General features: G+C 54.2%; 1 protein-coding gene across 1 annotated transcript in view; it reads right to left on the bottom strand.

Moving 5' to 3' along the window:
- Window positions 1–22,919, bottom strand: part of LHX4 (LIM homeobox 4) — a gene marked incomplete at both ends in the record, with an annotated part of 38,050 nt that overhangs the window by 3,749 nt on the left and 11,382 nt on the right. The window contains 2 exons of the mRNA XM_081121587.1: window positions 2,741–2,943; window positions 17,692–17,863. Of these exons, the coding sequence (XP_080977713.1) occupies window positions 2,741–2,943; window positions 17,692–17,863 (375 nt within the window). The remainder of the gene's footprint in view (window positions 1–2,740; window positions 2,944–17,691; window positions 17,864–22,919) is intronic.

Genomic DNA, 22,919 nt, shown 5'->3' with positions numbered 1-22,919 from the left:
GCACAGGACTTTCTTCTTGCGATTATGGGGACTATTATGCTGTTATTTTAACATTCACTGTTATTATAATTTAAAATCTTCTTTATATCCTATAACAATGTCATCCAAGTATTCATTAAGTAGCGGTGGCCGTGCTCATGCTGAAAAATGTACCCAAAAATCAATAACTTTGGTACGGAAGTTAAATGTGATAAAACGCTATGAGGAAGGCCAAGCAAGACCATGCTACCCTGGGCTGTTAATTTAGGAGAGAGCATTCCACGAGGTATTAGAGATAGTGCTGAGAAAATAAAAAGTAGCATTAAGGCAAAGATACATTTCACCGGTTATGGATTTATGTGCTCCCAGAATACATTCCTCCCTTACTTCTTACATTAATTCCTATGGGAAAATTAGCCTTAAAATATGTTTTGAATTATGCAGGGTCTCCTAGCACTTGTCCCTGGCACAAGAGGCAACCTCATTATATTGAAAATGCAAATATCCAGGGAGATGTAACAAATGAACAAAATCATCCACACCAAGGTACAAACAGCTGGTATTAGATCCTTTGTGTAGCACAAGGGAGGAAACTGTAAGCCTGAAAGAGGGTGTAGATTAGCAAAGAGGAATTAAAACATAAAGAGAGCCAAATGTCCCACAGCAGACAAAGGTCCCCCGCTGCCCTCAGCATCACCCTGATTTCACAGGATAGAGTGGCCGTGGCCCCTGCCTCGCTGACGGCAGAGACAAGAGGAACCCATCAGAACTACTGTGGAACCTTCAGCTCCTTGAAAACATAACAGATCCCACCTCCCTGTTTGCATTTCTCCTCCACACTGGACTCACCCTCATTTAACGCCCCATTCCACACGCCATCTCCTATTTAAGCCTCAGGAAAACAGCCCTATCGCTACAGTCCCCCATGGACAGCCAAGAGGCACCCTGACTTAGTGAGTGCCCACCAGGTTCTGAGACTAATTCCAGTGTCTCCCCGTGGTCCTACAGAGGTCTGCTGTGGCGCAAATAATCCTCGCTCAGTGTTGGCCCCTCTGCGTCATCCCTGCCTGCCCCGCTGGTCTCCCCTTCCTGAGCCACCCCCAGTAGCGGTGGAGACCAGGCCAGAAGTGCTCGGGGCCCAAACGAGGCCTCTGACAACGAGCGGCACCCCCGGCCCCAGGGGGGTCGTGCAGTTTTAGTATCTGGTGAAGGGCATCAGAGCTCCAAAGGCAGCTTGGGATCTCGCAGTCCATCTGCTTCGATGGTTTATCCCTGACAAGACACCCTAATCTTCTGTGACATCATAATTGACTTCAAAGCAACAGCATCGAGTGGGTTTTAAGGAACCCGAGCAGATAAATACATTAAAGCAAATAGCCTGGGAATGGGCTTACGGAGGCCCCAGAAAGAGGAAGAAAAAGACTGAAGGCCTGTCCACCCCAAAAGGCCAAGCTGGGGGTGGTGGGAGGAAAGACAGGAGGCCTCTGACTCAGGGGCCCTTCCCACCTTCCTCCAAAGTCAGGCTCGGCTCCAGCAGGCTCACCCTGAGATTACCTCTGCCTCCTCACCACCGCAAACCCTTTATTTTAAACTGCATTTATTAAGCAATAAACTAATTTCTCCATGGAATGATCAGATCTCTATAACGTGTTTGAGCCCAGGAAAGCTCTAGAAGGAGATGCATGACATTGTTGCTTTTCTTTTTTTCTCCATCAAGCCCAGAGCTGTCAACGAGAGCTGCTTTCCACAGTGACATCCTGAGTCAATAAAAATCCTAGTCAAAGGCAAATAACCTTGGTGTTTTGTGAGTATGTGCAGCTGAGATGCCCAGGTTGGGTTTGGCCTAATGCCAAATTTGGAGCCAGCGGAGGGCACACTCCCTGTGGACACGGCTGTGAGTGAGGAGCCCAAGGAGGGCTGCAAGAGGGAGGAGTCGGGCTCGGCCTTCCTGAGGCGAGCTCGGAGGACTGGGGGGTCCAAACCCAGTCTAGGCCTTCGAAAGACCTGGGACTGCCCAAGAACATAGCATTGGAGGGCAGGAGCAGCTGCTGCCCGTCTGCCCAGGTAAAGGCAGGTTTTCCAGGTGTGAGGTGCTGGGGCTGGCATCAGTGTCATCCTGGGCTTCTGCTGCAGACCAGGGACAATGACCTGAGGCAGCTGGGGAAGGGTGGCGGGGCAAGTGGGAGTTCTACGGCCGAGTTGGAATCTCCCTGAATGTGGACACTGGCCGGCTACTTGCTCCTGCATCGAGGGCTTCAGGTGACACGAAGAGTCATCACCCCTGAGTCGCCACCTCTACAAGCCCACAGGCTGAGAGGGGAAATGGAGCACAACTGACTGGAGTCCAAGCTGACCATCCAAGGCGGCTTAGGCCAATGCTAAGCCTGAAGCCTTTGAGGTATGGGGGTGCTGAGGAAGTATGCCCCCCAATATATACGACAAGGAATAAGCCAGTGTCCAGTGTAGATGGAACACTGTCCCAGCCCCACGCCAGGCAAGGAGCCACGAACATAATGACACACGGTCCCCGGCTGCTCCCGAGCCCAGTGTGGACAGGTGCCTCTCACTAACCAGCTTGATTAAGGCCTCCGTGAAGGCAGCGGGCGCTAAAGGATCGCGGGTGCTGAGAATTAACTCTCCCTGTGGAGAAGTGGGGGCAGCTCAGAGGAGGCGGGTGTGAGCAAGGCGCCGAGGGCCGCGGGCGGCACCCCAGCAGGGGCCCGGCCTGGACAGGGCTGGAGGCGGGCCGCGAGGCCGTTACCGTTCTGCTTGGCGGTCTCGTAGTCCTCCTTGCACACCAGCCGCCCGTCCTCCATGAGGTAGAACTCGTCCCCTGTGGCCAGCTGCCGGTTACAGATGATGCAGGCGAAGCAGTGCAGGTGGTAGACGAAGTCCTGAGCCTTGCGCACCACCTGGGTCGGGGGGATGCCCTGCTGGCAGGCCGTGCATTTTGTGCCGAAGCGCCTGTCGGGGCAGCATGAAAGGATTAGGGGGGCGGGTGTCCAGCTTCCTCCCACTTCCCATCTGCCCCTCTGGCACCCCACCACTCCGGGTGTCCACGGACACCAACCCCTGGGCCACCCAGCGCTCACCACCTGGTCCCTCAGCCTCTAACTGGCCTTACTGCTTCGTGCCCAGGCCCTTTAACAACAAAAAGAAGGGGCTGGATCAGAACTAGAGTCTCCAGTGCCTTTCAAAGGCTCACACCCCAGGGCTCCAAACTCCCCCACTAATACCCATCGATTCACCCGAGACCAAGGAGAGTCTACATCCCCTGCGAGCAGGCAGCTTCGCCCTCCGCCTCCTGGTTTCTCCAACTCTATGGTGAGGCCAAGAGGACCAGCCCAGGGGGTGACTGCACGTGCCCAAGCTGATGTGTACAAGGCAGTCAGCAAAACGCTTCCCGTGCTCTCCCCAGAGGAGCCCATGTGGCCAGGACACGTGCCAGTGTCCACCCTCGTTCCAGAAACACTGCAGCAGAGCCGGGCTCTCTCTTCTCCTGTCTTGCCCCTCCATCTGGCACAACCAAAGCATCCCCACGCTGGCCTCCGTCTCCTTCCCACGCACAGCCCCTGAGATGTGGTGGTCCAGGGTGGGCCTAGGAATTGCATTTTCATGTCCCTGTGCCATTCAGGGCAGGAAGGCTGCAGAACTGCTTGAAAAACAGTTTCAGGCCCCTCCCTGGTCTACACCTCTCTGGACCGGCACCCAGGCAAGAGGAAGGCACCCGCAGCCACCCTCAGCCAAGGCTGGGAAGAGAGGCGATGTGCACATCTGAAAAATACAGTCCAGGGGGGTCCATTCCCCATCTGGCCACAAACACAGAGCCACACCGGTGGCCATAGGGGTCAGCAGGGAATTGGGGGCCAGTGCAGACATGGGCGATGGAGGGGGGCACTCCACTGCAGGTGAGCCTTCCCCGCTTCAGGAGGGAGGCAGGAGGGGTTGGGGAGTCAGGGGCAGAGTTTAAAACAGCAATCAACCTAATTATTCATGACATTTCACACAGCACAACTTTATCTTCTTCAGGATGAAAGACTTCGCCTAATGGATCTGGGGAAGGTTTGATTTTAATGGTCCTTTTAACTAATGCTTATAGGCAGCCTGATTTCCCCTGAAAGGACAGTACATATTTCATCCACATTAATACCAAATAAATTAATTATGGTCATGGCTATCATGATGAATCCCAGATTAATGCAGAATGATGGGTCTCTTATGCAGTAATGATACCTGCTGGGGGGCTGTCGGGGCCTGCAGCAGGCAAGGCCAGCTGTGGCTTGAGAAGCCCCCCTCCCAGGGACATGGTGTCACAAAGAGAAGTGGGGGGTATCTAAGTCTAGAGGTAACCCCAAAAGAGCCAGGAGTGTGGCCCAGGGGACTGGTCTTCTGAGATGAGATCTGAGAAGGGTGCTGGGGTGTGAGGGGCTGAGGCGTTTATCTTGGAAGGGCCACAGACCTCTTAGCTCCTGGAATGGCTCTTGGTTTTGTTGGGGGGAGGGGGTGCATGAAGAAGGTTTCTTCACAGCAGGCGGGACAGGGCTCTGTAAACCCCCTCAAGTTCAAAACCGTGCGTCCAGAGGGGGGCCTGGGTTCCAACAGATTCTCAAAGGGGTCCCAACCCCAAGAAGTAGAGTTAGCATTTGTTGAATCATAAATCAGAGAATAAACAAGCATGTTTTCAGAGGATGTGCACAGAAATGGCTAAATGTGAGCATGGGGAACAAAGTATACTGTTAGCTCTAGACAGTTCTGCACCTTCCAGGACACAGGTGAGAACCAGGCTTCCTCGCTGCTGTCTGACCACCCTGCCGGCATTCAAGAGGAAAGCAAGCAGGCACCGGCTCTATCCTGTGTGTGTGTGTGGGGGGGGGACCAAAGAGGAAGGAAGCCTGTATAGTGTGTTACCAAAGCATGTTTTCAAAATGCCTATAGGTTTTGTATCCAGTCCAGGCCAATTCTCAAAACAGGTGTTCAAAATAAAACAACGCTTCCTTCATGCTCACTGCAAACCACCCTAAATAAACCACCCAAAATCTGGGGTGCAAACGCTGGAGCAGAAGCAGCTCCAGAGAAGAACTGCAGTTTTCCAAAAAGCAAGTCCTATCTTGTGGCCAAAAGGTGGAAGGGGCAGGGACTGAAGTGGGGGTGCTGAGGGGAGACTCCAGGACACAGCTGAGACTCCCCAGTGGCCTCCCCCCACGGAGCGGGCCACACTCTCTCGCCACCACAAGGCAGACAGTGGCTTTCCATAACCAGAAACCCAATTGACACCAGCGCCCCAGAGACATGAAAGATAACGGGGGTATAAATTTAATCTACATACCGACAGTGATTCATGTGTGAGGGTGGCAAGTGCACAAGAAAAATGAAAAATAAATGGACTTTTCCACCAGCATTTTTTAGCAATTGAAGCAATTTTCCTGATTGTGGGATTTATACCGACGGTAAGTGGAAGTTGCTCCTTATTACCTTGCTCCTCTGGAGCGCAGCCAGTGGGGGGGACCCCCGGAGAGGGGACTGCGTGCACTCCCTCGGCCCACAGGGCTCCCCCAGCGTGGCCCAGCCCACTCAGAGCCAGTGGACCCGAATAAGGTGCTGTCCTGTGAGGCTGTGTATACAACAAAGACACTGGTTCTGAGTCTCCAGATCTAGGACTTGCCAGAGTCACGACCACAGCCTGGAGAAGCTGTACAACTTCTGTGACAGGCACAATGACGGCTGTGGTTAAAGCTCCCTGGTCCAGACGAGGTCTAACTGAACTTGGCTGCTACACAGAGAAGCAATAGTCTAACCACCTGGACCAGACCTGAAGGATGCTGGGGGTAGGGGCAGAGCTGGACACTGGCCAAGTAAGAGGCTTCCCAGGAACTTCCCAGGCAATGCCCCCTGCATCCTATCACCGAGCACCTACTGTGTGCAGGGCCCTCCCACTCAGTGGCCTCACTCAGCTCAGCTCAGCAGGACCACTTCCCTGGCCAGGTGTGTAGGGAGCCCTGGGGAAGCACTTCCCTCCTCAGACCAGCATCACTGGCAGGTCTCGTGGCCCTGCCCGGCACGCAGTAGGCAAGAAAGACCCACTGAACAGGCGAATGAACGCCCGGACCCCTTGAAACGCGTGCCTGCAGCACCCGGGGCAGGACTGACGCTCGACATAACCGTAGCTCCTAGCGAAAGCTTTTCTAAGAAGGGAGTTGAACCCCAGGTTGAACGGAGGCCCCCGGTGTCCTAAACCGTCAGCTTTTCCGTCCCATTTTGCTGCCATCGCCACACTCATGTCACCACGTCCCGAGCGCCCTGCCTGAAAGGCGATACCGTCCAACAGGTGAGACACAGGCCGACCGGGGAGGTGCCGCCTGCAGCTCGCACAGGCAGTAAGTGAAAACCAGGATTCGAACTTGGTGCTTCTGACAGGGCAGCTGGCACACAGCGGGCGTCAAAGGCAGCAAACGTCCGCTGGGAAGGCAGCCGTGGTGCCCTGACCCTAGACTGGAACGTGGGTGGAGGGTCCCTTTCCCCCTCAAGTGTCCCCAGCTGCTCGGAGCCACTCAAGCAGGAAGTTCCCAGGCCTGAAATTCAGGGGCTACCCTGGGAGCTTTCACCGCCTGGGGTGTCCACCCCACCACGGCGACAGTCACACCCCACTCACCACCTTCATGCTTCTGGCGCAGGGTCAGGAGTGAGGGGCCTGGGTCTGCTGGCGGGGGAAACGCACCAGCCATCACTGTGACATTCAGGGGCTGCTCCAGACCCCGGGACAGGGATGGGCATGGGCCCATGTCCTTGGGCTCAGTCTCTGCTCCAGGGCTCAGCCTGAGCGCCCATTTGCCCATTTATCTGTCCACCCCTCCTGCTCTTGAGAGGCCTGGTGGGACCACGCTCGAGGGGAGGGTATCTAGATCCTGCAGGAAGGGACTAAGCGGCCCTGAATGTCACACTGATACAGGTGCATGTAAATCCTGCACCACAGACGATCTCGCACATTCCTGGTTTTAGGTTCTGTCCTGTGACCAGGCCAGGAATCATGTTCTGGTCACCAAAACTGGATTGATAAAAGCAGCTCCCATTTGCCAAGCACCTACTGTGCACCCCTGTGGGTACATAATCTCAATACCACCAGCCCTCCTTGTGGTCACCGCCACCCCAGCACGACCCCCCTCACCCCTCAGAGTTTAGCTCCCGACTCACTGTCACCGTCACCGTGCCTCTGGCAATCATTCCCTTCCTGCCCCTGCCCTCTCAATTCTTTGACCTCTTCTGAATGTCATGGCCTTTATCCTGCCCATCTTCTCCCATGGTCTACCACAGACCATGTTGCTACCAGGAACCGCAGCATCTCCAGAAATAACTTGCAACCACCCCAGGTCCAGCCATCGCCTCCTGTCCTGCCAGCTCACCCCAATGCCCAGGATTCTGCAACCTGCGAGACTAGTTCATCTTTTTCACTGTCCCTCACTCCCCTCCTGGCCTTGCTTACCTCCTCCAGACAAGATGCAGAGGTCCATCAACTCCTTGCCCCACTGTCAACCCTCCACTTTCTCTGCTCCTCCGCTCAACACTGGGGGTCTGAACAGAGCTGATGGACACACACCACCTCGCCGCCCACTGGCTCACTTTACATTTACACCCTACTCTGGACCTCAGGAGCCCTGGGAAACTGCAAACACTTCCCTAGTCCATTTGCTCTCCCTCCCTCCCACCTTCTCTCTCTGAAGCCCCCATCCTGTCTCAGCTCGGGGCCCAGCTTCCTATTTCCCTGCAAAAAAGAGAAAACTCAGCCAAGCCCTGCCACATGCTCCACCATCCTGTCCACACCCCCACCTGCCTGTATGCCCCCCGCTTCCTACAGTTGGACTGTCCCTGCTCCTCTGCAAGGCTGTCCACCCACCTGGGCACAGAGACCACTCCTCCTCGCCTAATAAGATGATTCTCCCAGCAACAGTCCCCTTTGCCTCCTGCATCAATTTTTCTCTTTACTAGATCCTACCCAGCAGCGTACAGCATGCTATTATTTCTGCCACTTGAAAAGAATCCCTCTTCTGACCCCCATCTCCCTCCATCTACCACCCAGTTCTCTACTCTCCAGAGCTACTCTCCTCAAAAGAGGGGTCTACAGACAGGGTCTCTAATGCCCCTGCTCCCGCTCTTCTCTTGAATCCACTCTGGTGGTTAATTTTATGTGTCAAGTTGACAGCCATGGAGTACCCAAATATTTGGCCAAACATCTCTGGGTGTGTCTGTGAGGGTGTTTTTTGATGAGATTCACATTTGAATTGGTAGACTGAGTAAAGCAGATTGCCCTCCCTGGTGCGGGTGGGCCTCATCCAATCAGTTGAAGGCCTGAACAGAACAGAAAAGAGGACCTTCCCAAGAGCAAGAGGTTAACTGCTCCTGCCTGACTGCCTAGAGCTCGCACACTGGGCTTTTCCTGTCTTTACACTTGAACTGAAACATCAGCTCTTCTTGGGTCTCAAGCCTGCTGGCTTTTGGACTGGAACTTACACTCTCAGCTCTTCTGGGTCTCCAGCTTGCTGACTGAAGATCTTGGGGCTTTTCAGCCTCCCAAATCATGTGAGCCGATCCTTACAATAAATCTCTTCACACACACACACGCACACGCACACGCGCGCCTCCCCTGACCTTTCAACAGCACTGGCTCCCTGCCTCCCTTCTCCTTAGAACACCGCACTCCCTTGGCCTCAGGACCCAGCTCTCCTGGCTCTGCTCTTCTCCGCTGGCAGCCTCCCCACCATCTCCCACACCCCTTTCTCCGTCTATTCCACTCCCCTGGGGATTTCACATCCATCTCCAGCCCATACCTCACTCCAGGCCCGTGTATTCCACAGCCTGTTCAGCATCTCTGCTTAGGTGTCCAAAACCAAACTCCTGATGTTCCCCAGAATCTGCTCCTCCCAAGGTCTTCCTCATCTCTGAGAAGAGTGATTTCGCTCTTCCAATCACTCAGGCCAAAAGCTGTGGACACCCACCTCTGATTTGTCAGCAAATCCTGTGGCTCTACCCAAACTTACATCAAGAATTGGACCACTTCCCACCATCTCCACTGCTGCTTCCCTAGTTCAGGCACCAGCACCCCTCACCCGTCCCTGCCTCTGCACGGGTCTCCTTGCTTCAGCACTAGCCCCACGTCCATTCTCTGCACAGTAGCCACAGGGATCCTGAGTCAGACCATCTCACTCCCCTGCTTGAAACCTTCCAGTGGCTGCCATCTCACTCGGAATAAAGGTCAAGGTCAAGGTCCCTTTCTGGCCCCCATTACTTTCTAGCCTCTACTCAGCCACACTGGTTCTGCCTCCTTGGCTTGGAACACTTCCCCAGATACCTGTGTGGCTCATTCCTGCATGTTCTACAGGTCACTCCCTCCAATGTCGCCTTCCCCCGGCCTTCCCTGACCATCTCAACCCCCTCCCCTCCCCCCTGCACTTCCTTTTCCCTCTCCAAAGCACTCATCTCCAATGGATATAATACCCATTCATTGTTTACTGGCTTTCTCTCTCTCTAGAAGGCCAGGGGGCATTGTATCTGTTTTGTTCTAGCACCTAGAGCAGTGCCTGGCCCAGGCTATGTATTCTGTGAATATTGGGTGAATAAACAATGAATGGCCCAGGCCTATGGCATGTGTTAATGTATCTTCCCCTGTTTGCAGATGAGGGGACAAGTTCCGAGAAGGTAGGTAATGTGCCACAGGCCTCACAGCCATAAACGGTGGAGCTGAGATTTGAACCCAATGCTCTTCCTTGCTCTTGGCCAATGGGAGCAGTCCGTGGGGGCCAAGCCAGGCCCATGCCAGCCTCCCATGTGTGGAAGCTGCCACAGCACAGTGCACCATCCCAAGGAAACAAAATAGTGCATAACTTAATTTTATGCTCTAATTGCTTGGCAGTGATTTACTGCAGGCCGTATATTTTTTTTCCCAGCTGACACTTCTCTACATGTATTTCTTTTATCTATCAGCACACTTGACAGGTAAGTTGCTGATATTTACTGTTACTGTATGTACTAATATTTCCAGCATATATCAGCACCACAGCCATGTCACGGGCACATAAAGTTCAGCCCAAGAATGGTCAGCCTTCTCAAGACATTGACAGGGGCCATATTTGGAGAAGGCCTGACACCAGAGAACGTTAGAGCCTTGGGGAGTGGGAACACAGCACCCCCCCCCCATGTACACACTCACTCACATACCTTTCAGGTCGACCAGAACTGCCCCCCAGTGCTCTGTTTTTTGGGGGGTTTTAAATATGTTTTTCTTTTTCACTAGCATTCGATCTTATTTTGAGATGAATGCTGCTAGAAAAGCTTTAGAACCAGTGACCTCGTCCAACCCCCTCATTTAACACAGAAGGGAACTGGGGCCCAGAAACGGGTAGTGACTTGCTCAAGATCACACAGCCCAGTTAGCAGCAGCAAAGAAGCCAGAGCACAACTCTCCTTTTCCCTCAGCCAAGCTTCTCCTCCTTTCCTGCTGGGGGTAGGTAGGATCTGACCCTCTTCTAGAAGAGTCCAGCTCCCTCCCTCAATTTTTGCAAACACACATTAAGCATGCAGCATGCACCAGGCAATGTGAGCTATCTCATTTAAACCACACGAAAGCCCTTACGGGTAGGTATTAGTATTCCCTTCTCACAGCCGGGACAGGCTGCAAGCTGTGGGCTGGCTGCCCCGACAACTCTCCCTCCTTCCCATGCTTTCCTCCAGGCGCCTACCCTGCCCTCCTTATTTCAGGCTCAATTCTCTGCCAAGGTGTTAGCTTAGCTGTTACCAGAATACCCCACCGCACCCCCAGGAGAAGAGCCACCTGGGAGATTTGCTTAAAAGCAGAATTCACACTTTTAACAAGCCCCCCAATGGTGTCCCCGGTGCGACTGTTCCAAGGACCAACCACTCTTTGAGAAACCCTGTGTGACAGATGCTCTTGGCCCTCATGCGGCATCTGCAGATCGCCTGTTGATTCTTGGGTCCCTCAGGACCTAAGGACTCGCTCTCAGTGATGGTGTCGCATGCACTGTGACAGGCAGCAGCACGACATTGGGGGGCCGAGCCCCCCACACACACCCCAGATTCACCCACTGCGCTGGCCCATGATGCCCACAGAGCTCAGCCTCCTCAGATGGGGTTTCCTGGGGCACAAACAGATGCCCAGGATCCCCAGTGACTATCCAGAGACTGACTCTCACAGCCCCACCCCACTCCTTGTGACCTTGGCCAGAGAGTCAGCAGGAAATGGGGTCAGGCCAGATCATTGAGGGCTAAGCTTGGAAGTCTCAGGAGGCCATGGGGGCAACGTGGCCAGGGACAGGCCTAGCAGGAAGGCATTCCACTGGCTGAGGGGAAATGAGGGGCAAGGACAGGAGATTGGGAAGCTGCCAGTGGTGCAGAGGTATGGTGACAGGCCTGAGAGAGGACAGGGACAGCAGGGATGAAAGATAGGGCTTTTGGGAGGTGGGACTTTGTGACTTGGTATCTGAATGGCGGGGGTGAGGGGTGAAGGAGAGGAGGTTGAGCCTCAGCGATGAGGGGAATGGGGACTGCACTGCTGGCTGGGGTATTTGCCCGGGATAAAAAAGCTGGCCCACACCTCCCACTCCCACATCACCTGGAGCCCTCTGTGCCTGAGGACCCCATTTCCACGGCCCCGCTGCCATCTGACTCCCAGGCTGATTTGCAACTATTTGGTTCCAAACAGATTCCCGCAAGGCAACAAAGTCTCTGGGATGCAGGTTCCACAGATGTCACGAGGCTGGGCTCTGGGAGGGCGGGCAGACAGATAATCCTCGGACTCATCACCCCTGATATATGGCCTCAGGTCCCAGGGGGAGCCGCTCTGCTAAGTAATTGCTTCTGCCTTGATTACAGGCCTTCGCAAATGACTGTGGGCCTGGTCCCACCAGTGTTTGAATCTTACAAATGTCCGCACACACAGCCACTATCTGCACCATCTGATCATTACCTTAAAAGGTTTAATTTGCTTAGTGAGGAAATTAGACTATAAACTATTCGGAAATTATGGAAAGTCACACGTCAAAGAGACCCTCCCCCTGTGAGTTCCTTAAGCACATTTTGCTAGGGGGTGTGTCTGTGTGGCCTCGAAGGTGTGTAATTATCAGAAATTAGTGGCTGGGCAAGAACCTGGCCCCAGATTGGACCCACAAACAACCCGAGAACTGAAGAGGCCTCTTTCTGGAGCAACAGGGTCCCGGGCTCCCACACAAGCACAGACCCCTCCAGCCAGGGCTGGGAACCTCGCCCTGGGAAGTGAAGGTGAGGACGGCAGTTACTGCCAAGGAGCCCTGGACCCCACAGAGGGGGTGGCTCCCCCTATGCTGAAAGGGGGCAGCAGTTCCAATCACCTGCCTGCCATTGCCACTGGACACAGGCCCACCTCCCACCCCAGGACCCCTGTCTGGCCTGAGGCCTTTCGTAGCCTGAGATCCTCCTGCTGTTTTCTTCTAGTACTTAGATGCACCATCACTACCTTAATTAAGAACAATATTGATAACAAAGCACCTACTTCCTGCATCATATTCAGTCTTCATAGTAACTCAAAAAAGGAGATATTTTTATTCCCACCCCTTTTTAGAGATGGGACAGTGAGGCTCAGAGAGGTCCACCCTGAGCCTGGATTCAAACCCTGCTCCTGCTTCCTCTGTGGAGTCCGCCCCACCCCGCACAGAGGCTGCAAGCCCACATCCTGGGTGCGTCTGTCCCGCTAAGGGAAGGAGGCCCCGGTCACCGGAGTGATGGGGCCAAGGTCACTAGTGAAGACTTGACAGGAGCCAGAGAAACCACCCTGCGGCCGGGCCAAAGGCAGAGCGTGCGGAGCTGAAACAGGCTGTTCTGAACAGCGGGGATAAATCAGCAGCTCCCAGGCTCCCAAGGACGCTGCTTACCTGCCCTTGGCTGACAGCCCTGCTGACTGCCTGGAGATTGACTGGCTGGGGGAGGAGTGGAACCGCCTGGCTGGGCTAGCGGCTGGCACAGCTCCCCACTGACAGTAACACACAGGCTCCCTATCCCACCAGGTCCCCGACAGTGCCCATCTCTGCCTGCTAGGCAGGTGAGGGCCTCAGGCGCAGGGAGACACCCCCAGAGAAGCACGAAGTTTTAGATAGGAACCCCTTGGAGTGGCAGTCATCCCCAGAATGCCTCCGACTCTTCCCCACAACCCCTCAGGCAGGCAGGGTGGCCAGAGATGCAGCCTGAAGTTCCCCACAAGCCTGGAATGTTCTTGAAGGCTGTGCTTTGCTTTAAATATGTGTATGACTGTTACCTCTCTTTGATTCTATAGCTATGTTTGTATTTGTATTATTATAATCGCTGGTTTGTTTCCCAGATCTTCATGTAAATCCACATGGCATCTTTACCTGTGGTTTACCCCAACACACTGCCATGTGCTCTCCCTACACTGCCAGGCTACCCCCACCTCCATCTGAGGGGCTCCAGGCCGTTAAAAATCACCTGAATGGGAAGGACTAAGCCTGGGGGGAGAGGGGAAGAGGTCAGAAGCCAGTGCAGGCCATGCGTTGAGGGAGGACTCTGACAGCGGGCCCTCCAGGGCTGTGGGTCAAGGGCCACAGTCAGGGCCAGAAACCCAGAGACATTGATAAAGCACCTAGCCTGCGCTGGGCACGGTTTACACACTATCCTCCCATTTCACAGCAACTCTGTCAGTTAGAATGAGTGCCTCTTAACAGATAGGGAATAGGTTCAGAAAGGCCTAGTCACTTGTTTGTTGACAAACAGCTAGTAAAAAGACAGGACAGGAAGTCAGCGAACTACTGCTCTAAAACAACTCCCTTTTGAGAAGTGGTCCAGCGTGCCAGGTCTTCTAAAGCAGCCACCATGAGCATTCCCACTTTTCCTGAAGAAGACACTGGAGCTCAGAGATGTCAAAAAAGTTGCCTAAGGGCACCCAGCCCTTGAACCAGTTCCTGCAGCACAGAACCTGTCCTGTCTTCACTGCGCTTCAGAGCAAGGGAGCTGCTGGGCTCCTCCCAGGACCCAGTCAGTGACCTTGAGGGGACCCAGAAGCCCTACTCTCAGACCTCTGCCCTCCCCAGGCCCTGGCCCCTTTGCAAGGAGACAGGGGACCTGCGGCATGCTGGGCACACATTTCAGAAAGGACCTGCTTAGCAAATGCAGTGCAAGGAGTTGCTGGCGCTTAGGCTTGTGACTGAAATTGTACAGCCTTGAAACCACACTGCTCTCCTCTCAGGCCTCAAAATCTTATTTCCTTGGAGAAAGGGGAGCCAAGGACTCGAGATGTAACGACAACAAACAGCACAAATCAGCCAGTGTTACTGAACAAGGCAGAGTTCAACAGCCCCCGCCCCCAAAGAAAAATGCAACAACCACAGAGTACGGCCTCCACGAGACTCCTTTCTTTGTCTGCGACACATCAACGTCGCCCTCTGCTGCCAGTCACCAGTATCACCACTTCTCCCGGAGTGGAAAGCTAACCTCCAGCTTTCCCTTCCGCCCTCCCCCCACTTCGGAGATACCACACACATCCGGGGCGGGAGGGCCCTCTTCACATTACAGTCGTGATTCTTTCTTTTTTCTTTTACTTTAAGGAGCATAGAGAAGGAATTCTCCCTGGCTCTGACCAGGCATCTTCCAAACCCCACAGCTGAAAGCAGTCTGAGGTGCGAGGTGCAAGGTGCAGAGTCTGGGTTCCCCAAACGACTCTGATGGTAAAACAACTCCCTTTTGTGGGATGCTCCAGCGTGCCAAGTTTTCTACAGCAGCCACCATTAACATTTCCCTTTTTCCTGAAGATGACACTGGAGCTCAGAGATGTCAAGGAACTTCCCAAAGGGCGCCCAACCCTTGAACCAGTTCCTACAGCCTAGCTTGAGATCAGGGAGGGATCTGAGGTTCCGGGGACTGCCCTGGCCCCTCCTTCCCACCTCACATTCTCTGCTCTCAGAGCCCCACTGCACATGTGCTCCAGTGTGCCATTTGAAAGCAGGTGCCTGGGGACATTTAATGAGCTGTCATGAGAAGCAGAGCACCCAGCTCTTTGGCCAAGTCACTGCCTAAGCCCAGTGGGCAGCAGGTCCCAAGACCCCTGGGGGTGGGAGATGGAGCCACTGTGAACCTGGACAACTTCCCTCCCTGTCCTCACCTAGGACTGTGACTATACCTGCAGCTGTGCCTTCCTGCACCAAACAGTCACGGTCCCAAAGATCTGGGTGGGGCCTATAAATCCACGTGTCCTCCCTGGGGGGGGGGGGGCTCAGAGCTGCCTGGTCTTCACATCTGATTGACCCTCCATTGGCAATGGGGAGAACCACTTCCCTCCACGCAGCACCCCATCACAGGGTTAGTGACCTGGAATCAGCACCTAGCATGTGGACAGCTCCCCTGCTTTACAAAAGGCTCCACCCCTGAGACTGGGTCATTTTAGGAAGCAGGACAGTCCTGTGGGACAAGGAGAAAAACTGTGCTAAATATGGGGTCTGTGCATTTCCCAGGCAGCCTGGGCCTCCAAGGCTCGCAGGTCACCATGCAGGGGACAGAAAAAAACTGGTCACCCACTGGTTGTAAATTCACTGTGTAATCTACTCTTTGTGGCATTGAACCCAGTGGCAGCCTGTGGGCAAGGGTTGGGGACAGGTCCATATGTGGGGGACAGACAATGAATGCCTAATAAGCCCTTCCTCAAGCCAACAGGAAGGTCAAACAGGTGCATGTGGAACGGGCAAAACAAGGCAGTTCCCACTGAGCCACCGGGAAGGAGGAGGGACAGGGCGGCCATGCCTCCCAGGGGCTCCCACCTGCTGAGGAGCTGGACTCAGCCATGGAAGGATGGGGAGACCTTGAAAGGATGAACATCACTCCCAGATGATGAAACAGCCTGAGCCGGGGTGTGCAGGTGGGTAAATGCAGAAAGTGCCTGGGCAAGGGGGCATCCTGTTGGGGGGTGTCTGCTACCCAGGAAAGCACTGGAAGGGAGGCTGGGCACGGGGCAGAAGGCTCTGATGGTGCAATGCATCTGGAATACTCTAGGAAGAGGGGGCCCTACTGAAGGAACTGGGGGGAGAGGGAGGGGTCAGGGCCTGACTGTGAGGTAGGACGCTGGTCTGGTGGGGAGACGTGGGCTAGAGGGGATGGGGGTTAGTCAGGAGGCTACTGCTGAGCAAGACCCAAGAAAATTCCAAATGAGGGCCATGGCATGGGGAGGGCATTGAGGCAGGGGGGCAGGGCACCAGCCCAGGTGAGTGACTGTCATTGCTAAGAACTTGTGGCCTGGAAGCCAGTGTTAATCCCTCCCTATCCTGTACTCTGAGCCTCTCCTGGGGCTAGGGGGACCCTCTCTCCTCATCACTACTTCTCCAAACCCAAACCTGCACCCATCTGCCACCACCCTTTCCCAAACCCAAAACCAGCCAGTCCAGGTCCAAAGGCCAGATGGTGCCCTAGGGTGATTCTGAGGCTCAAAAGAGCTTTTCTGTGGACAGAGCCCTAGTTCTGTGGCCCTGACAGGCTTTGCCTGCACCCCACAGACTGCTGTGACCTGCCAAGCTGGACCAACCAGAGGTCTGACCCAGGGACATCTCAGTACCCACCCTGTCCCCAGATGAGCAGGAAGGTGAGGGGGCCTCTTGCCTCCTCCAGAGCTCATTGAGGCTTTCCCAAGGTACAGAGACAAACTGGAGTACGGTGCCCTGACAATGCTTCCTCCTCCCTTCCTCTCACACGTTCATGTTCACAGGTGCACAGAGGTACACAACACATGCAGGAGCGCGTGTGCACCCGCACACACACAGAGAGACAGCAGTGTATATTTGACAAAAAAGAAGTTGCACGCTAAATGCCTGGAAATAAATTCAAGGAGGTCCCCTCACCCTGACCCAAAGCTCCAATAGGAATTTTTCTGATGGACCCAACCTCAGAATGAAAATCGAGGGCAGTCTTAAGAGCTAACACTCAGGTGCCAGGCACTGTCCTAAGGACTTTACACAGACTGACTCAGTCAAAGCTAATAACAACTCTAAGAGGTAGGAACTATCATTATCAACCCCATTTTACAGGTGAGAAAACTGAGGCACAGAGAAGTAGTTGCCTGAGAGCACACAGCTATTAAATGGGTTCAAATCCAGGCAGGGTCTGGGCTCTTAACCATCACATGAAACTGCCTCTTCATATGCTTCCATTGAAAGTGATGACTGACAGATCCTAGCTGGGCCCCTATCAGAAGCAACTCTTCCAAGCCTCTGAGGCCCATGAAGCAGCCTCGTTTAGAATCAGGACAGGGAAACACAGTTGAGACTCATCTAGAATCAGACAGGACCCTCAAAGCACATGCTCCGAAAGCTGCAGGAATGATACAGCCAAGGGCCCTGAAGCACCAACTCCCCAGGAGAAAGCAACTCGTTTTAGGGTTTGCAGGAACCCTTTGTCAGCTACCCTGGAGAAATCTGGCGCATGCTCCCTGCTGGCTCCCCTGGCAGCTCAAATGAGATGGAGACGCTGGGGCCTCCGGTAGTGACAGGGCTGGTGATCTGAAGGGGGACCTCAGAGGAACAGCCTCTCAGCTGGAGGACTTACCCCCCCAGGATGGACCCACCGCCCTCCCCACCCCACCTCACTGCAAGCTCCCACCCCCCTCCACCCACTGCACAGGGTAACGCAGAGACAGACAGACCGGGGCAAGGAAAGGGAGGCTGCATCCCATTTCTGACTTACTTGAAGAAGTCCTCCTTGCAATAGACGCTCCCAGCCCTGGAGAAGCACCTGTCAGCCAGCTGCATCTGGCAGTCTGCACACTTGAGGCAGGAGCTGTGCCAGTGTCTGTCCAGGACCTTCAGGATGAACTTGTCCAGGATATGCTGGTTGCAGCCAGCGCACTGGGGGATCTCTGTGGGGAGAGGAGAGAGAGCCAGCGTGAGCCTTCCGCGCAGCACTGCTCAGCAGACTGGCCCGTGTGGATGCCTTCTCACTCCACCAGCAGTGAGGAAGGACAGAAGCCGACCTCTGCTGCCGCCCAGAGTTGTGCAGGCTGTACACTGCACAAACATCTGTCAAGGGGGCTGAGATTCAGTCCACGCTTTGCTGGTCAGGCTTTGGGTGGCTTTGGCCCGAAGGAGTCTTCTGTGTTTCTAAGGGCACTGCCAGTGTAGCAGCATCCACTAACCTCATTTATGGCGCTGCAACTCCACAGCCAACAGCCCAGGAAGACCCAACAATCTGCTCTATTTCCATGAGATTTTCACTACTGGGTGGAATCTGTGCTAAAACATCAGCCCCAAAGGGAGCCCTGCCTAGGCATACACTGAGAGACCATCTGACCAAAAAAGCAAGCGACTTGGGGGCGGGGGGGAAGTAGTGACCAAGGTCCAAGTTTGAGGGTGTTCTTGAAGGGAGAATCTCAGTGTTTTGAGACAACCTCCTGAGAGTATTTTAATGAACTGCAGTGGATACCATGGATTGGCTCCAACAACATCCCCTCCTAATGTGCCTTCCTGTGCTGCAGACAGACAAACCAGAAACTGGTTTCCAGACTCCCTTACAGCTCAGGTTCCAAATGTGATTTAAAGTCTGCCAATCAGATGGACTTAAAAGGTACCTGAATTCAGAACTACGTTAAATGAAGGCACAGCCAATGCGCAGGCTCCCATGGTGCTGGTGTGGGGCATGCAGAGGTTATGAGAGTCTGTGGTTGTAATGTCCTGATCAATCATGGCAGAGGCAATGAAATTTTGGGGGCCGGGAGTTATTCCCAGAAGCCTGGCCCACAGCCGGCTCCACTGAGTTGAAAGCCACTTAATACCTGGTAACCGACCACTTTCCACTTAAGTAGTGAAAGTGGATTCTGTTATCTGCCACTGAGCCCTAACCACTGCCCCACCCTGTTCTTCCTGCCCTGGGTGACTTCCTATCCAAGGTCTGTTTTACTGCCATTTCATCTTTACCAAGGGATTTTGAGTCAATAAGGTAGTTTCAAAATAAACAAAATGGCCAGGCTTCCATGTTTGGATGAGTCAATAGTGGTAGCATCTCTACCTGCCCCAACAGGGAACGCAACAATTTAAGAACAAAAACAAAAAAAGATAAAAGTGGAAGCATTTGGCGGGTATTTCTCACCTCTTATAAATAGGACATTTGCTAATTATTTGTTTGTACACTGTCCTTCCCATTAGGAGGTGAGATCCTCAAGGGGCAGGACCAGTGTTTCTTTCTCAGCTTTGTATCCTCTCTGCCTAGCACAGTGCCTGGCACACAAGATGTACCACCACAGATGCTAATCACTGAATAAATAATTGACCTCTCAAATCCTCTCTAGAAGCCTGGCTGGCGTGGCTCAGTGGTTGAGCGTCCACCAATGAACCAGGAGATGGTGGTTCGATTCCCAGTCAGGGCACATGCCCAGGGTTGATCCTGGTGGGGGGCATGTAGGAGGCAACTGATCAATGACTCTCTCATCACTGATGCTTCTATCTTTCTCTCCCTCTCCCTTCCTCTCTCAGAAATCAATAAAAACATATAAAAAAATTCTAAGAAGCTCACACTTCTTCACTAATTTCTTCTGCACACTCCAAAATGTCAACGAAAGTCATAAAACTAAATCACTCATAAATCACACACGTTTCTCGATTCCTATCAGGTTTGTTGGTTGTGACATAATTCTAAAGTGTTAACATACGGGATTTAGCCTCAATGCACTGGGATAAAATTAAAAACATCTCAACCTATGTAGAGAGAATGCTTTCTCAAGTATTCAGTCATTTGTGTCTAAAACTTACACACAGGCTGTTGGGACAGTCACTAAATTGTCATCACTAGCCCTGCACACACGTGTCAGTCGTGAACCCAATTAAACCCCAACCCCAGCCTGCTCCCTTCAGGGCTTTGGCAGCCACCAACATTTGCCTGAAAGGCAGACCCCTTAGGTGCCTTGCCCTTTGACCCCATTCTCAGACCAGAATGCCCCATGCAAACTACCCGGAGTCACACTGGGGAAGATGCTGGGAAGGCACATGAGGGCTGGACACTTGCTACCTGTCCCGGTTTGTATGGAACTTTTTTCTATCTCAAAAGCTTTCCTCCGTGACAAAGAAATCGTTCGACGAGTAAGTATTTACCGAGGGGTTGCAATGGGCCCAGCGAAAGTGCTGAGCACATGACCACAGGAATTTCCACGGGAGAGGAGGGGGCAGAGGGGACAAGGTGAGGCCGCGGGTCCTGGAGCCGGGCCGCCTGGGCCTGACTCCCGGCTCTGCCTCAGTTTCCCCGCCCGTGGAAGGGGGGGCGGGGCGTGACGGTGGCTCAGGGCCTCGCGGGACGGCCTGAGGCTAACATCAGCCTGTGCAAGGCCGGGGCTCGCTGTTACCAGGCGGTAACCGCAGGAATGGGGCGTTAGGTGTGCTGCTGGGGCGCAGGGGAAGGGGAGTGAAGGACCACGCGCAGGGGGGGCCCCTGCTGAGGGCCGCACCCCTGCTCTGGGAGCCCGGAGAGCACCCACATCACGCAGCCGCTCTGAGGACTGGGGGGCTGCTCGTCCAACCACGCGCGGCCTCCCCCCAGCAATCACCAGGGTCCCCAGAGGGGCCAGGGCGGCTCCGGGTGCGCGAGGCCTTAGGAGCCGAGGGCTTCGCATGCGCTCCCGTGAGCGCACGAGGCGTGACGGGTGGCGAACCAGCAGCTCCTGCGGTGCCTCATCCAGGAGAGGGGAGAGGGGACAGACCACCCCGGGAAGGGGACCCAGGGGGCAAGGGGTGGGGCAGGGCCCTGAGCTAGCGGCGGCGGCGTCTGCAGCGGAGGGCGGAGGGGGGAGGGGGGAGAGGGAGGGGGGAGGGGGAAAGGGGGAAGGGAAGGGAGGGAAGGGAGGGAAGGGGGGACGGGAGGGAAGGGAAGGGAGGGAAGGGGGGACGGGAGGGGAAGGGGGGAAGGGAGGGAAGGGGGGACGGGAGGGAAAGGGGGGAAGGGAGGGAAGGGGGAAAGGGAGAATGGGGGAGGGAGGGAGGGAGGGAAGGGGGAAAGGGGGGAAAGGAGGGAAGGGGGAGGAGGGAGGGGGGAGGAGGGAAGGTGTAACCACGAAGTCCCCGCAGCCAGGGAAGCTGCTCCCGGACTGGGGCGCGCAGAGCGAGGACCCCGAGAGCACCAGCCTCTCGGCCGGGCGGTCGCCCCGCGCACACTGCCCGCTGGGGGCGTCCTTGTGGGAGGGGAGGCCGGAGGGGCGGGGGGCGCGGCCCGGGGAGGCAGATTCCCCGCTGGAGGCGCAGCGGGAGAGCCGTCCCCAGCGCGCGCCCTCCCGCCTCGCGGGCGGGGCGGAGGCGCCCATTCCCCCCTCATTGCCGCGCCCGGAGGGAAAGATCGGCTGTATTTCTCCTCCCGGCTGCGAGTGCACGGGGCTGAGGGGCCGATGGGTGCCCATAAAATTTATTTCCAGCAGGATACCTGGCGGGCCCCTTAATATGATGAGTATTCAAGAGAGAATACATTAAGGCTGATGAATGCGGGGAGGCGCGCGGGGAGGCGCGCAGGGAGCCCTGGAGGCCCGCGGGCTCCACAGCATCGCACAAGAAACCCTGAAAGAGGGGGAGCCCGGCGAGCCGCCGGCCTGCAGGGGGCCCCCACCCGTCCCGCTCTCAGGGAGACGCCTGGGACCAAGCAGGGGGCCTCGGGTTTGGCAAAAATGTAAGGGACATACTAAGGGTGCTTTTTTAAATTAAAAAAGAAAACCTTCCCCACTGTAGATTTTGAGAGAGAGGGGGAGAGAATTTTGAAAACAATGTAGAAATGGTTTAAGAGCTCCACAATATACCAATAATAGTAAAACCAGGCGTCAAGAGCCTATTATGAACTGTGCCGGGTCCTGAATGCATGTTACCTCAATAATCCACACAAGGGGGTGAGGAAGGTATAATGATCCCCATTTTACAGATGAGGAAACTGAGTCTCTGAGAGGTTAAGCGAAGTGCCCAAGGTCCCAGTGGAGGAACCAGGATTTGAACCAAGCCCGTGTTAAGGCTGGCTAACCCCACCTGAAAGCTGGGGGGGGGGGGGGGGCTGGGGCATCGCCTCACCTGGCTGGCTCTATCCTACCATTTTATGGAGAGATGGAGGCAGATAGTCTCAAAGCTGTCCTGTGCACAGTGACAAGGGCAAATGGGAATGTTTAACATTTCCTTAACAATTGTGCTCCCTAACTACTGAGCAAATGAAAATGTTTGAAGCACAGATTTGGGACCTTTGGACAGAGTGTGCTTGTGTGTATGGGACAGACCCTAATGCCCTGGGGAGGCCTGGAAGCAGAAGCCCCTGTGGGGCTGATGTCCTCCACCCAGCTGCAGTACCAGCTTGTTGATGGCATCTGTCAAGTTTAGATTCATCCCTGGGAGTGAGGGGTGCAGACCTGCAAACTCAGACCCCATACTTCAGGTAACAGTGCTCCATGTAATTCTTTAGATTACTGTGAAATGTAAGCTAGCTGGAAAATTTTCAAAGCAACAACACAAGCCTTTAAAAAAACTTGCAATAAATTATGGGTTTTTTGGGGGGTTTTTTGTGGTTTTTTTTTACAACTTGGAGAGAATGAACAGGACAGAGGTTATATGGGTCTTCTTCCAGAAATAAAGTTGTAGCCAAAGTTTCTAAGGAGGAAGAAGATTTCCAAATCCCTAGTAAAGCCAATTTATTTCATGTAGTATTTAATATCACAAAATTGCACTTTACAAACTGGAATAGAAGCAGACCCTGGGAGCCACTAAGATAGTTTGATCTGTAAACACAGTTCCTGATATGAGGAGTCATTTCATTTAAAATGAAATTTTTATCTTATTTGCACACAACTGTTGTGTGGTGATGTTCTTTTCTGGGACTCAGCAGAGGGTAAACTCAGGCATGAAAAGACAGTGATGCCCCAGGAACAGCCAGCAAATCTGCAGCGATGCTGGGCCACACAGTACAATACT

The sequence above is a fragment of the Miniopterus schreibersii genome, assembly GCF_964146895.1.
Source record: "Miniopterus schreibersii genome assembly, chromosome: 19".
Classification (NCBI taxonomy): Eukaryota; Metazoa; Chordata; class Mammalia; order Chiroptera; family Miniopteridae; genus Miniopterus; species Miniopterus schreibersii.
The sequence above is the reverse complement of the archived record's forward strand: the minus strand, read 5'-3'. Positions and strand labels throughout refer to the sequence as shown.